The sequence below is a fragment of the Rhinatrema bivittatum genome, chromosome 7 (genome assembly GCF_901001135.1).
Source record: "Rhinatrema bivittatum chromosome 7, aRhiBiv1.1, whole genome shotgun sequence".
NCBI classification, from domain to species: Eukaryota; Metazoa; Chordata; class Amphibia; order Gymnophiona; family Rhinatrematidae; genus Rhinatrema; species Rhinatrema bivittatum.
Genome location: NC_042621.1, coordinates 85,669,987 through 85,685,952, shown reverse-complemented (window position 1 = coordinate 85,685,952; position 15,966 = coordinate 85,669,987). Strand labels below are relative to the sequence as shown.

At 41.7% G+C, this 15,966-nt stretch overlaps 1 protein-coding gene across 6 annotated transcripts in view; it reads right to left on the bottom strand.

Annotated features, from left to right (window-relative positions):
- Positions 1-1,353: 1,353 nt before the first annotated feature.
- Positions 1,354-15,966, bottom strand: part of ANKRD11 (ankyrin repeat domain 11) — an 899,251-nt gene continuing 884,638 nt past the window's right edge. For 5 of the 6 annotated variants that reach the window (XM_029608601.1, XM_029608602.1, XM_029608600.1 and 2 more), the window contains 2 exons: positions 9,885-9,977; positions 1,354-6,389 (listed from right to left, as the gene is read on the bottom strand). In XM_029608601.1, the coding sequence (XP_029464461.1) occupies positions 6,204-6,389; positions 9,885-9,977 (279 nt within the window). In that variant the 3' untranslated portion in view covers positions 1,354-6,203. The remainder of the gene's footprint in view (positions 6,390-9,884; positions 9,978-15,966) is intronic. The other variant, XM_029608605.1, reaches the window with a different exon arrangement.

The window sequence follows — 15,966 nt, the reverse complement described above, 5'->3', positions numbered from 1 at the left end:
CCAAGATCAGGGTGGGTTACAATGTAACATACATAAATCTTTTAAATAACATAACTAAAATAATATACAGACATCTTTAAAAGAAATAAAATACAGGCAAGTCTTCAAAACAATAAATAAGTGAAAAATAAACTAAAAATATGACTAATTTGCTTGTAAGGTTTTGCATAGACCAGGAAAAGCCTGAATAAAGAGATAGTGTTTGATGGCTTTCTTGAACAGTTTTTTATCTGAGATTAAACAGATTTCTGTTGGAATTGAGTTCCAGAGTATGGGTCCAGTGATTGAGAATGCACGTTCTCTGGTGGAAACTAGTCTAGTAATTTTCGGTGACGGGACTTGAAGTAGGAGTTTGTTTTTTGAGTGAAGATTCTTGCATGGGGTGTATATGTAAAGAGAAGCAGAGAGCCAAGAGGTATTATTACTATAGACAATTGTGTGAAGAATCAGAGTTTTAAATTGTATATGCCACTTAACAGGAAGCCAGTGAAATTTGTGAAGGACTGGGGAAATGTGCTCCCGGAATTTGGTATTATGTATAAGTCGTGCCGCTGAGTTTTGTAGTAACTGTAATGGACGGGTAGTGATTTGCAATAGGCCTAATAACAAAGAATTGCAATAATCAATGCCAGAGAGAATTAGTGATTGAACAGTTGTGTGGAAATGAACCAGATCAAATAGAGGTTTAACATGTCTCAATAGCTTTATTTTCAAGACAGAATTTCTAAAGAAAGTTTTGGTGTGGATGATTCCTAAATTGCGTACCTGATTGACTATATTTATTGTACAGTTGTTATGTTGGATGAAAGAGGGAATGCTTTCAAAACGAGGATTTCCTAAGTATTTCTGTTTTATTGAGATTTAGACTTAATTTATTTTACGTTAACCAGCTTTTGATTGTTGTGAGGCATAAGGAGAGGAATGTTAATGTGTCTTGCCAGGTGTGTTTGGTGGGGAAGAACTGTATATAGTCTGCATAGATTCTGTAAGTTAGACCGAGTGTAGCTAGTAGTTAACAAATTGGGGTGAGATAGATGTTGAATAATGCGGCTAAAAGGGCAGAACCTTGGGGAACTCCAGTTTTTAGTGCAAATGAAGTGGAATGATTACGATTGATGAAAATTTGTGCTACATTTACTATCTTGTTTACTACAGCATAAAAATGGTCTGTGAACAAGCTTTAGGAGTTGAGCTAGCCCTAGTAGACATAGGGCTGATACCCAAGGGCTTCAACATGCCACAGTAAGGCTTGACTGCTTTCCCTGCAGGACTCTGCCCGGTTTCAAGGCCCAGAGAAGCAAAGCCTTCTAAGCTGAAAGGTTTCCGAAAATTCAAGACTCCTCAAAACAAATATATTTTTTAAAATTTATTTACAAACATTATCTCTGAGGGACAACAGCATCGCTGGTGTTTCTCTGTACATGCAATTTGTAGAAAATAACATTTTTTTCTTCTGTGTGTCTGGTTTTCTGCAGGAAGTTGTACAGGTAAATGACAGTACTGCAGCGGCACTGCCCAACAATATGTACACAGACTACAAGTGTAAAAAAAACAATTACATTGTTACATTACTCACAACGCAATCTCGCCGCTGGCTCACCCCACAGTCTACGGAAGTGGACTATTACAAATAGAAGAGTGGGAAATTCTGACCTGTGACATATTTACATTTATTTACATTCTCTCATATATAAGCATTACAAGGAGGGAAATTTACACTTTGAGACTTGAATCCACATACCACAGGTGTCAAAGATAATAAATAGATTATTTTCAATATTGTTGCTTTAAACTGTTGATTAAAAGGTCTCCATGCTAATACAGGTTAATTTGTGGTTATTTAAACAAAAAAGTGGAATAAAAAAGGCAGAATCTGAAAGTGTCACTTGTGGCCATACTGTGTTTTAATTAAAAAAAAATAAAAATAAAAAAATAACCGCAGCATTTCCAACTCAGAGCACAAAAAAAGTGATTGAAACGTTGGTCTCCACCTCTTCATGTGAAACCTGAGGCTGCACTTTAGGGTGGCTGTGGGGAAAGGCAGCCTGGGCATGAGACCACACCCAGAAAAGGCATCAGAACTTACCAGAACTCAAGTGATGAACTACCCCAAAATAAAAAGCCCCAGTAAATTCAAACGGATTCTTGATCTAGCCACAAGTAGTAAAAATACTTGCATAGGGCAGCACAATATTCTTTCATTTGCAAGAGAAGGGTAGTGCAGTGGGTACTCCAGCAACTGCAGCAGCAGACTGTTGCAAAGGAGAGGAGTCTGGATACAGTTCAAGTCACTATTTCCACAACTCTCATTCTGTTTGCAAACATGTGAAAACAAGTGTCCAAAAGCTAAAGCAAGACCAAGGCTTTATTTTATTGCCAATGGAGAAGACTCACAAGCTACACTGCAAACTCAAAACCCCAGACCAGACTGCTCATAAAATGAGATGCTGGGTGGATGAGGCCAGAGAAGCAGGCTGCCTCCTGCCTTGAAGAAAGGGTGCTGGAGGACAATTTCTCTATGCAGAATTTGAAAAAAATGCTGTTTATTCATATTTGAAAAACAGCACTCACCAAAGTGCAAAACAGAGCTCATGTCTCAGTATTCTGTCAGAGAAACCCCTGGCTAAATATGCTTTTAGTAACATTTAATCAATGAAATCTTCTTTCGCTACCTTCAAATGACTAACAAAACTCATATGCTGACTCCATGAGAAAAGTTGTTTGTTGCAGACTGAAGACTTGAGAAGCACTATTAACCCAAATGAAATTATATGGGTTAATCAGGCTGCTTAAGTACTGACCCTTATTTTTTCAGAAGCAAAATCTCAGCAGCTGAACTGTACTAGACAGTAAAATTTAACATCGCAGCCAGCCACAACAGAGAACTTTTGCAAGAGAGTACAAAAGATTAAACCTGGTTAATGACCTGCTAAAGTCCTGCTGTATTTCAAGCCAATCAATTCCTGTAAACACAGAAGAGAGCCTCTGCCATATTAATGCAGAATGTTTCAGGGAAAATTATGAACCTCAAGGATGGTACAATGTCATATGGCACTCTCCTAAATCCACATTCAGAAAACTAAATCCCAAATAGTAAGGCAAGGAATAATGCCAGAAAACCAAATCAGTAGCACTGCTACTGGAGTAGGATTATATCAATGAAGAGACCAATGGGAATTCAGTAGGAGCTACATGGAGTACTTTTAAAGCTGAACATTAAGGGAACTCTTTTAGAAATAAACTTCCCTATTTTTCAATCTGAGCTGCTGCTGCATGAACCTTGACATCAAGGCACAGAGAAGTGAGGAGTAGAAAGCTTTGCATATCTGACAACACTAAGGACAAGGGCCCAGGTGCAATATTTCCAACAGACACTATCCATTCTCAATGCAGGGAAACATGGTTTTTAGAAAGCAGTTTACTGATTATAGAGCCCTGACCTCAATAAGGCAGAGCCCATTAGTTAGAATCCTCTACATGTGAACAGATGATCATAGAAATGCTTGTGTGTGTGTGAATTTGGCTAGTAATGGTGTTCTGGCCAGTGCAGGCATAAAGCTCATGTAATCACATTTAGGCACAAGCTAACCAGCAATGCTTCATATACTTGAAAGATGCATTTTCAGTTTGAAGGCTCACCCTTCCTCCAGAAAACATGTGAAATTCTAACAAAGTGTAGGAAGGAATAGTGAAACTCCCAGAATGTAAAATTAACCATTCCTTGCACGATTAACATCTTTGTTAAACACCAATATTGCCACTAAAGTAAATACTCAAATATACACAATATTGTTCAGAGGACAGAGAAAAAGTGATAGGAGTAACTGTGGGCAAAGCAGGCTCCAAAAGTCAGGATATGCTGCAAAGATCCACAACAGTGAGCCGTGTCCCCTAGCTTTTTTTTCTAGCTGTTTACAATGCTCTGGGAATTCTACGGGGCATTATGCTGCACAGCAGAAATCACAGTAGAGGGGCAGGGTGCCATTACTTATGATTGCTGGGCATACTTCCACATTTTCAGCCTGGGGTTTCTTCTCTGCCTTCCTGGAACCAGTCAGCTATTTTCCTTTATTACAAGCCAGAACTACATTGAGTTTACTTCTGCAATAACATCCAATAAAGAAGGTATATCCAACCACCAGTGCCCTGGGGACCAATTAACAAAGCAAAAGAATTAGCCACCTGACATCTAGACTCCACAAGTCATTTTTGCCATCATGAATTACAGTGAAAAAATCAAAAGTTAAAAAGTTTAAATTCTTACATTGCTTGAAAAGAATAATGGAGTATAAGGAATAATTAGAACTCTCTGGCACTACAATTCACTCCTCCACTCGATCAAAAGATGATGATACCACCTCATTATTCAAAAGATTAGTTGCACTTGGTATTAAATATATTGATAAACAGAAGAATTTAATAAATGGCTCAGCCAGGCTTTGACATGTACACACCTGTGCTAACCTGGCACATGTAATCATTTGTGGTCTCCTTTTTGTTAGAGTTTACCAGTTCAGAACTGGTGCCACCTTGTTTCCTGTGTATTTGGATATTGTCATGTGCTCTTTGTAAAAGTGAAAGAATGTGTCATAGGGAGCTCATGTGCATCCATCCATCAGACCTGGTGTATGAGTGGCTCTCCATCTGTCTGCATGCTAAACAGCAGTGCAGACCGAGGAACACATGAAGCACAAAACACATTTGGAGTTTCTATGTACTCCAAAAAGGGGTACATAGATCTTTCCAAACCTGTTAACCACACTCAGAGTCCCACAAGTACACATTGCCTTACGTTTCACTGGAGGGAGGTAGATTATAAACCCCCAAGCCTTTTCCTGAGGGGTTTAGTGCCTGAGTGACAGCATTCACCATTGTACAGGAAACCTAAAGAGGGTTGAAAGCTGGGATGTATTGAAGGAAATGTCTATATTAAGGTCCATTTTGGTGACTAACCTGCGGCCTTCCCAGGCATGTTCTGGAGACCTGCTTTTTTTTTTTTTTTTTTTAAATACTGAACACTGCACAAGGTTTTGGCCCTTTTAGTTTCCCTCCTTCACCCCACCCTTATGGAAAAAGGGAATGTCCTGCCTATGGTGAAATATACATTATAAAGTTCATAAGAATTTATTTATTCCTTTACACAGAACTGAGGCTGAGGTTACCATACATATTTACAACTGTGCAGTAATGTCTGGCAAAATAAATTATCTAGAGGGCAGCAAAAGTACATTGGTTAATGTATATAAAAACTGTACAGCATTTACGGGTACTTTTTTTTTTTCTTTTTCTATGATTATTGGCTCTGTAGTGTTTCAAGTTATGTCCTCAGAAAGAGAAACCAAATGCCCAAGATTAAAAACAAACAATAATCCACATGAATTTTACACTCTTAAAATCCAGTTGGCGAGGTCCTTGCTTCAGGCTACCTGATCTCCCTCCAACTGTTCTGCAGCTACTTGGTGCAAGGCAGTGACAAATTTACCTGGACTTGAGTGAATAGGAGGCAAAATCAGTGAAGTAACTGGAGGGATGGGGGAAGGGCTACAGATAACATAAATCAGCTGATGAGAAGAACACCTCCATGTCCGCTGTTAGTCTTTGGCAGCTGCATCCAACTAATCAAAGATGGAGCTAGTGAACAAAAACTGAATTTTTAAACTGTGCCTTTATCAAGGTATTGAATCTGCAGCTGATAAAATAAAATCCCAAGGACCTGGGAATAAAAGGAAGAAAAAGCCTTGCCATTTCTTGTACGCACATGAATGGCGTATTTGCTGTTACCATGACACGCACAAACCTCGCTCTTTCTGTATGTATATATGTGCGTGTGTGTGTGTATATATATATACACATACACACACATATATATACACACAGTATCCCTGATCCAATTCCTTACATCTGTTTGCCTCGCACTGGCTACTGTGTGCAGGCCTATCCTGACACAGCGACTGCTTTAGATCGATGCATCCCCTGACTCCTGCACCCCTGGTCAGTCCGGAAGGCATAGATGCACTCTGAACAAAGTGCAGTTTCTCATTGATTTCTCCTCTGTTTTTCAAAAGTTTATAGATGCTTCCTCCTCTTTAACCAGTGGATTCATCAGCAAGCACTAGGGATGAATGTGAAAACAGAACATTCCTCCACCAAGGGGTCCTGCCCTTGCCAGATTCAGCTGCGAAAAATTCTCTCTTTTCTAAGTGTCATGCCGGCAAAAGCACAAAGTCATCATTGACGTCCACCATTGGCACATAGAAGGACGGCACCTCGCTCACACACAAGGATTTGTGTCCCGTTGGGTCGAGCTCCTGCACCTTCAGCTGCCACTCCATCCTCTGCACCGCATTCAGGGCAGCCGCTTCATGTTGCTGTCGCATTAGCAGACATGTCTGCAGCAGAAAACAGAGCAAGAGAGGAAGTCAATCAAGCTGTGAGGATCAATCTGCTTTAGTGACACTTAGGTTCATGCGTCTCCTGAGTGCCTTTCCAACTGCTGCTCACCAACACTCCCATAAAGAAACACTGGTCCTGCCAATATTCCTTTCTCCCCTCACCACCAGCATTAGCAATATAAATATAAGGTTTTGTATATTCAGCTCCTTTGTACCCAAGATGTGAAACAGAAGACCTCAAACAATGCATAGAAATTGCATACATTACCTTCTGGTTTTTTTAAATTATTTATTTTTTTTCATAAATTTACAGAACATAAATTGGAAAATATTATAACAGCATAAAATTGGTTTACATTTATACAAACACCATAAAAGAAACATCCAAAAGAATTAACTTCCAGCTATACTGTTCTACATTATAGGCAATCTGGAATACAAGATGTACATTTAGCAGTAATTAGGGGAAAAGAAAAAAAAATCAAATCCAATATTTGAAATATACTTGATAGCTTTGGAATTAACCAGTGTTATTCATATCTAATAACACCCCCCTCAGGGACTAATTGGAGTACAGTCAAGATATACTCGTAGATGTTCCGGTTCTCTAAAAATACCTTACCTTCTGTTAAAGAAAAAACAAACAAATAAATAAGTAAATACATAAACCAACTCTGCACTTGGCTGCTTTCAGGTCTCCCCCTAGTCCAGGGGTCAGGAACCTTTTTGGCTGAGAGAGCCATAAACGCCACATATTTTAAAATGTAATTCCATGAGAGCCATACAATATGTTTAAAACTAAATACAAGTAAATGTGTGCATTTTATGTAAGATCACACTTTTAAAGTACAATAAGTCTCTGAAAATATTACACCAGGCCTTAAGACACCAATACATCTCCTATTAGGAAAACGGACCAAGTCAGGCTGCTATAGAGTCCTACACAGAAACTACACGCCAGCAGAAAACCTCACCTGAATCACGTGCTGTCCCTCACCTAACATAGAATAAAGAGACCAAAACGCATAACAAGAAGCATGCAGACAAAAACTGAATTGGAAACTGCAACAAGCCAGAGTCTCTGTATGCAGTGTAACAAAGGAAAAAAGAAACATCACACATCCTTATAAAACAAATCAAGAAATATAAAATCATCAGCAGTAAAACTGTACTAACAAAAAGAACATATTTCGAAACAGCTGATGAGTGGAATATCCAATAATTAAAAACTCATATAAAACATTTCCAGATACCAACAAAATATTTCAAAATAGCAGACACAAAGATCCAGTAATGAAAAATAATAAGGATACAAAAATTTTTTTGCTCTGCATACCTGGGAACGTTTGATATCCAGGTGTCCTGAGATTGTTCTGAATTAGCAGGAGGTGGGGTGGTTTGCTTGGAACTTTCTCCTCTCTCAGTCACATACCAGCGCTCTCTCTCACACTGGCTCTCAATGACACACCTATACACACATGCTCTCAGTCACTCACATATACAAATGTTTTTTCTCTCTCACTTATATAGGCTCTTAATTACACATTTACACACATGCTGTCTATCTTTTCACGCTTACACACACACAGGCTTTCAATCACATAAATACATGCTGTCTTTTTCTCTCACACACAGACTCTCATTCACATGCTTACAAACATGTCCTCTCTTTCTCTCATTTACACACAGGCTCTCAATCACATACTCACATGCTCCCTCACCTAAATCAGCTCTCAATCACACACAGACACACATGGTCTCTCTCTCTCATTTAAACACAGGCTCTCAATCACATACTCACATGCTCCCTCACCTAAATCAGCTCTCAATCACACAGACACACATGGTCTCTCTCTCTCATTTAAACACAGGCTCTCAATCACATACTCACATGCTCCATCACCTAAACCAGCTGTCAATCAGACACAGACACACATGATCTCTCTCTTACTTATACACACAGGCTCTTAATCATACATACACATGATCTCTCTCACACACAAAGGATCTCAATCATACACACATACTCTTTCAAACAAACAGGTTTTCAATTACAAACTTACACATACAGGTTCCCAATGGTAAACTTACATTCATGCTCTCTCTCTCACAGGCAGGATCTCAATCACAGACATACTCTCTTTCACATATACAGGCTCTCAATCATTCACATACATGCAATCTCTCACTCACACACACAGGATCTCAAACACACATGCTTGCTCGCTCATTCACTCTCTCTCTCCCCCCCCCCCCCCCCCCCCCGGGAACTCGCGGCAGCAGCAGCCACCTCCCAACGCTAACCTCCTTCATTTTCAGCCCTCGCGGAGGCGAAGGCGGAGTCCCATCGGCCGCGGTTGAAGATTTTCATTTTCCTCCGAGCCGCGCTGCAGTCTTCTTCCCGTCGGACACTAGCGTGCCTGTGCGGGTCTTCCCGCGCAGGCACCCGATGCTCTCCACTTCCTCTTCCGGGCCGCGGGAAGAAGAGAGCACCGGCGTGCTCTCTTCTTCCCGCGGCCCGGAAGAGGAAGTGGAGAGCATCGGGTGCCTGTGCGGGAAGACCCGCGCAGGCACCCGATGACTCCAGCGCTGGCACCCGGCTGACACCCGATGACTCCCGCGCAGGCACCCGGATGACTCCAGTCGGCGTGCTCTCTTCTCCTCCCCCCCGCGGCCCGGAAGAGGAAGTGGTGAGCATCGGGTGCCTGCACGGAAGAAGAGACCACGCTAGTGTGGTCTCTTCTTCCCGCGCAGGCACCCGATGCTCTCCACTTCCTCTTCCGGGCCGCGGGGGGGAGGAGAAGAGAGCACGCCGGTGCCGCTGACTCCAGCTGTCCTGCCGCGTTCCGCCCGGGCTGACAGCATTTTAAGCCCGGGCGGCGGAGGACCGGGGAGCAGCTGGGTCAGCGGGGAACCGCGAAGTATGGCGACACTTGTCTGCGAGCCAGATGCAGCCCTCAAAAGAGCCATATCTGGCTCGCGAGCCATGGGTTCCCGACCCCTGCCCTAGTCTATTGACTAGGTCTGCCCCTAACTGTTGTAACTATCAGTACCTCGAGGTTCACCTCTACTCCTGCTGTCGCTCAATGTGTTTTACCTTATCCTGATCTAAGTATTTTACAACCTATTCATTGTTACTGTTCTCAATCTCTCTATTTTATGTAATACAATTTATGTCATACCCTAGGAAAAGAAGCAATATCAAATGCATATATAAGAAAGAAAACTGGCAGAGTTGTGTATGAGATCTCAATATTGGAACAGCAGTAGGTGCTGCAGGGCAGGAGTGAAGTGCACTGGCAGAGCTGTGTTTATGAATCTCAGTACTGAAAAAGCAGGGTGTGCTACAGGGCAGGAGTATGGCACAATGGCAGAACTGTCTGGGAGATAAAGGATCTGCACTTTATCACTTTCGTTACCATACAAGGCGGCCAAAAACAAAGTGCCAGCTGAAATATTGTATGAAAACGCCAGAGATTAAACTGCTCTAACCTTCATTCTGTCATACTTGTCATCCACATCTTGCAACCAGGAAATAAACTGGCGAGCGTTAAAACGATCTCTGACTGATTTATTTTCATCTCCCTGCAAAACAGAAAAAGGTAAAATTTAAATAAATTTGCTCAATCACTTTCTAAGAAACATTGTTAAATTTGTCATTTTAGGACCAGGCAATGCTGTTGTGAGAGGACAACTGGAGTCAGGGTACACTGCTAGAGGCAAGGAGCCCAGCTCTCTAGAGGAAGGCATTCCAGTCACTGTGCAATGGCAGAACCTAATGAGAGCAAAATGGGAGCCACAGTGTGTTCTGCAGCTAAGGATGGGTAGGACTGCTGGTGGGGTCAGAGGTAGGAGAAGGGAACACAATTTGAGAAAAAAATATTCTCGAGACTGAGAATGAAGATTCACCTTCCCTAACCCCAATAATAAATGGAAACTAGAGCTGCTGATATTGGGCAGGAAGTTTAAGACATTCCAGAATGGTCAGAACACCCTAAAATGCTATGTTCAATAAAAGTTCACATTTTTTCCTGTTTTATTCCAGAAGTGGGAAACTGCTTAATTCTTGGGTGGTTACATATCCTACACTGCCAAGTATCATTATAGATTATGGTTATCAATTATTGGATTCCGGCTTGAGAATTTGTTTCAAATCACAGAAAAGTCAGGAGACAGCAACATTCTGGAATGCTCAATGTATAAATCTTAAAAGCTACAAATTATCTTTACTGTGCTGGCACATCTCTATTAAAGAATTGATAATTTTCAAATTGCTATGTGCTTTATTAGATCCCTTATGGAAGATCCCAAGAATGGCAAGAATATTTTCTAGTTCATCCTGCTGCTATGGGAATTTAGCAAGTTTACACATCAAACATTTTTTTTCTTTTTAAGATTTTTATTGACTCAGACAGTTAGCCTCAGAATTACATAACAACCAGATAAACAGAACTTGTAATTGGCGTACAAAGAAGCAAATAGATAACATTGTGTACCAACCGTCTGGTTACCATTTTACAAAGTACAGAACCACCCCCCGGCAACGAGAATGTGTGTATAAAGATAAAAGGGTAACATATCCAATACACTCAATAATCAAAGTAATAGAATACTGAACTGTGAGGTGCTGGTTAGGGTAGTGTGTGCTGCTGTGATGGGTGGTAAGCGATAGAATTATCCACATGATGTGCCAGTACAGGTGCTACAAGAAGATATTCAAAAGCAAAACCTCAACTTGAAACAAATGGCATTAAAGTGCTTCTAGCCATTGACTATATGGAGCCCATATCTTGTAAAAGGCACTTAATCAATCGTGGTGGACAGCTGTAAGACGACTCAATTGGTAATAAGTGTGGAGACGAGATTGTACTTGAGCTATACTGGGAGGGTTACTCTTGTTCCAGAACCTAGCAAGCTCAGAGAGAGCAGCAATAAAGACTTGTTGTACAAACCGTTGCTGATCTTTATTCAACTCAGCTATAGCTAGATTCAATAGAGCATGCCAGGGTTTGACATGTATAGTGGTCTTAAGGACATCCGTAATCCAGTCTACAAGTAAGGGCCAATATTGAGTAAGACAAGGGCATTGCCACCAAATATGATAGCAGGTGCCAACCAATCCACAGCCTCTCCAGCAATGATCAGAGATAGATGGGGCAAAGCAATGTAATCTAATAGGGGGGTAGTGCCAGCGATAGATCATATTGTAACAGTTTTCCTGTAACCCAGATGAAATGGAACATTTATAGGCATTGAAAAATATAGAGTCCCATTCCTTGTCCTCAAGGTCGCGTTCGAAATCAGTAGCCCAGGCTACCTGCTGTCGGAATGGGCTCTGCTTCCTGCTATTTAAGAGTGTATAAATTTTAGAAATAACACCTTGTATGAGCATCCATGCAATAATTTTCAAATAAAGAGCCTGTAAGGCGTGCAGGGCCAGCTCTGGTTGCCCAGAACAGGAAATGAAAAATTTTGGCAGAGAGTAAGAAGTCCACTACTGGTAAATGATAATGAGACCTAAGGTCATCCTGAGACATCATCACTCCCTGTGACAAAACATGCTCTAAGCGAAAGATGCCAGTGTTAAACCATATGTGGGAGGCTTCTGTCAAGGAACAGAAGGTAATATTGAATTAGTGAAGAGGTGGGTCAATAGAGTATAGGTGCCCTCCCTGACTAAACATCAAAATCACAGAACATATAGAAAGACATGGTTTAATGGAACAAAGTCAGCATGGCTTTACCCAAGGCAAGTCTTGCCTCACAAATCTGCTTCACTTTTTTGAAGGAGTTAATAAACATGTGGATAAAGGTGAACCGGTAGATATAGTATACTTGGATTTTCAGAAGGCGTTTTACAAAGTTCCTCAAGAGAGGCTTCTAGGAAAAGTAAAAAGTCATGGGATAGGTGGCGATGTCCTTTCGTGGATTGCAAACTGGCTAAAAGACAGGAAACAGAGAGTAGGATTAAATGGGCAATTTTCTCAGTGGAAGGGAGTGGACAGTGGAGTGCCTCAGGGATCTGTATTGGGACCCTTACTTTTCAATATATTTATAAATGATCTGGAAAGAAATATGACGAGTGAGATAATCAAATTTGCAGATGACACAAAATTGTTCAGAGTAGTTAAATCACAAGCAGATTGTGATAAATTGCAGGAAGACCTTGTGAGACTGGAAAATTGGGCATCCAAATGGCAGATGAAATTTAATGGGGATAAGTGCAAGGTGATGCATATAGGGAAAAATAACCCATGCTATAATTACACAATGTTGGGTTCCATATTAGGTGCTACAACCCAAGAAAGAGATCTAGGTGTCATAGTGGATAACACATTGAAATCGTCGGTACAGTGTGCTGCGGCAGTCAAAAAAGCAAACAGAATGTTGGGAATTATTAGAAAGGGAATGGTGAATAAAACGGAAAATGTCATAATGCCTCTGTATCGCTCCATGGTGAGACCGCACCTTGAATACTGTGTACAATTCTGGTCGCCGCATCTCAAAAAAGATATAATTGCGATGGAGAAGGTACAGAGAAGGGCTACCAAAATGATAAGGGGAATGGAACAACTCCCCTATGAAGAAAGACTAAAGAGGTTAGGACTTTTCAGCTTGGAGAAGAGACGACTGAGGGGGGATATGATAGAGGTGTTTAAAATCATGAGAGGTCTAGAACGGGTAGATGTGAATCGGTTATTTACTCTTTCGGATAGTAGAAAGACTAGGGGGCACTCCATGAAGTTAGCATGGGCACATTTAAAACTAATCGGAGAAAGTTCTTTTTTACTCAACGCACAATTAGACTCTGGAATTTGTTGCCGGAGGATGTGGTTAATGCAGTTAATATAGCTGTGTTTAAAAAAGGATTGGATAAGTTCTTGGAGGAGAAGTCCATTACCTGCTATTAAGTTCACTTAGAGAATAGCCACCCAGTATGGCATTTTCTTATGTTCCTATGTTCCATTGAGTCCAGACCTTCATAGTGACATGTAGTGTTCGTGGGAAATACGGAAACAGTCCCCAAGTGGAGCAAGGCTGCCATGGCAGGGCTGATAAAGGCATGGTTCCAATTAAGGCTTGCTCCAACAAAACCTATTGTGATACCGCATATGACCTGTGCAGGACCACAAGTGCGCAAAGTTGCGCCACACAGAAGTACCAGCACAGATTGGGAACACTGAGGCCGCCCCTGATTTTCGGGAGATACAAAATAGATCTGGCTATCCTAGGAGGCCGTTTGCGCCAAATGAACCCAAAAATCATTTGCTGCCGTTTTAATATAGAGTTGGTAAGGTAAATGGGAATGGTAGTGAAGAAGTATAGCAAACGAGGTAAGACATTCATTTTAATAATGGCTATACGGCCTAACCAAGAATGTGTATTGCGAGATCAGGTATCTAAATTATCTTTAATAGATTGTATAAGTGGGACATAGTTCAATTGAAATAAGTGCTGGGAGTGACCTCCTATGCGGACTCCCAGATATTTGAGAGCCTTAATTGCCCACTTGAAAGGGTATTGCGGTTTCAGGGACTGCACAGCTTTGGGGGAGAGAGTGAGATTAAGAATCTCCGACTTGTCATAATTAACTTTAAGACCCGACACTATAGTGAAGCACTGGAGCTCTTGCATGACTTCAGGTAAGGAGATAGAGGGGTCTGACAGAGTGAACATAACATCGTCAGCAAACAGGGATATTTTGAAATGATGGCCACCGCTACGAATGCCTATATCATCATTCGCCTCCTGCACACAAGTTGTGAAAGGTTCTAAAAATAAAGCAAATAAAGGCAACAGCGGGCAACCCTGCCTTGTACCTCGTTCAACTGCAAAGGGTACCCCAATAACTACCATTAGTCTTGACTCGTGCCTGTGGCATACGATATAACTTTATAATCCAGTTGAGAAATTGAGGGCCAAAGGAGATGTGTGCTAGTGTTTGAAATAGGAATGGCCAGTGGACTAAGTCAAATGCTTTTTCAGCGTCGAGGGATAGTAGAATTGCAGGTGCGCCAGTATACTGGACAAGATCAATAATACCAATTATGCGCCGGACGTTATTGGCCGCTAACCTCCTCGGCACAAAGCCCACCTGGTCTGAGTGAACTAACAAGGGCAGGACTCCATTAAGATGAGCGGCAAGGACACGGGCTAAAATTTTCAAGTCTAAATTTATAAGCGATATGGGTAGATAGGACCCGAACTGAATAGGATCACGGCCAGGCTTAGCTATAACCGAAATCCCTGCCGTATTAGCATGCAAAGCTATCTGGTCATCCCCCCTTAAGGAGTTAAACAGGGCGGTAAGGTGGCCAACAAGAATGGGAGCAAAACTGCGGTAATAAGCTCCAGTGAAGCCGTCGAGTCCTGGTGCCTTTCCTGGTTTTAACGTTTTAATGGCCTCAAGCACCTCAGTGTGTTCTATGGGCTTATCCAAAAATGTCTGCTGATCTGGTGTCAAGGTAGGCAAAGTCACTGAAGCTGAGTAGGCATGGATGTCAGCTTCCTGGATGTGAGCGGCACCCTTATACAGCTGAGCATAAAAGTCTGTGAAAGATTGTTTGATGTCCTCAGAGGCTGTCACTAAGGTCCCCATGGAATTATGTACCTTAGAGACCAGGGTCTGGAATCGCGCTTCCCTCAATTTATGGGAAAGATATCGCCCTGCCTTATTACCACCCTCAAAAAACTGTTGTTTCAACATAGTAAGGTTATGACTGATAGCGGCATCATCAAGGGATCGTAATCCGTCCTTTGCTTTCAATAATTTCTGGTAAGTAGTAGGGGAGTTTAGACATATGTTGCTTAGTTAGCTGTGTGATTTCAGCTATTAGCGAGGATTGTGTCTTATCCCTCTCTTTGTTACAATGTGCCGCCCTGGCTATAAACAGCCCCCTGGCTACTACTTTAGAGCATTCCCAAATGGTGGAAGGCAGAACGTCATCAGTCTGATTATGTCGGAAGTACTCTTGGAGTTGCGTATTAATGCTATTCGTGAAAACCTTGTCTTTTAACAAGCTATCATTAAGTCTCCACGGTCAATAGCCCTTGTCCCAATCGCCGAGATGCACCTCTAGCCATATGGGAGCGTGGTCAGACCATGTCAGAGGATCTATATCAGCTTGTGCAACACGGTTTTGGAGATGGGTGGACACAAATAAATAATCTATGCGGGAGTATGTGCTATGTGGAGCTGAGTAAAAGGTGTAGGAGCGTGAATGGGGGAACCTTTGTCACCAAATGTCCACCAGACACCATCTGTCCAGAAAGTTGCCATTCCTTCCAGACACCAGAAGCGGGAGCAGCTCGTGAGGAGCTATCTAAGTTGGGCTCCCTTGTGGTGTTAAAATCCCCTCCAACAATGAGCTCACCCTCACCATGGGAGGACAGCAACCGATCAATGTCCTCTAAAAATGGGTTTTGATTGGTGTTAGGAAAGTATACATTCAGTAGAGTGAAGATACGAGTACCCACTTTCAGTTTAAGAAGAATACAGCACCCCCAAGGATCTGATAGGCAAAATATTAAATCATGAACAAAAGTGTTAGATATAAGTATGTCCACACCCGTG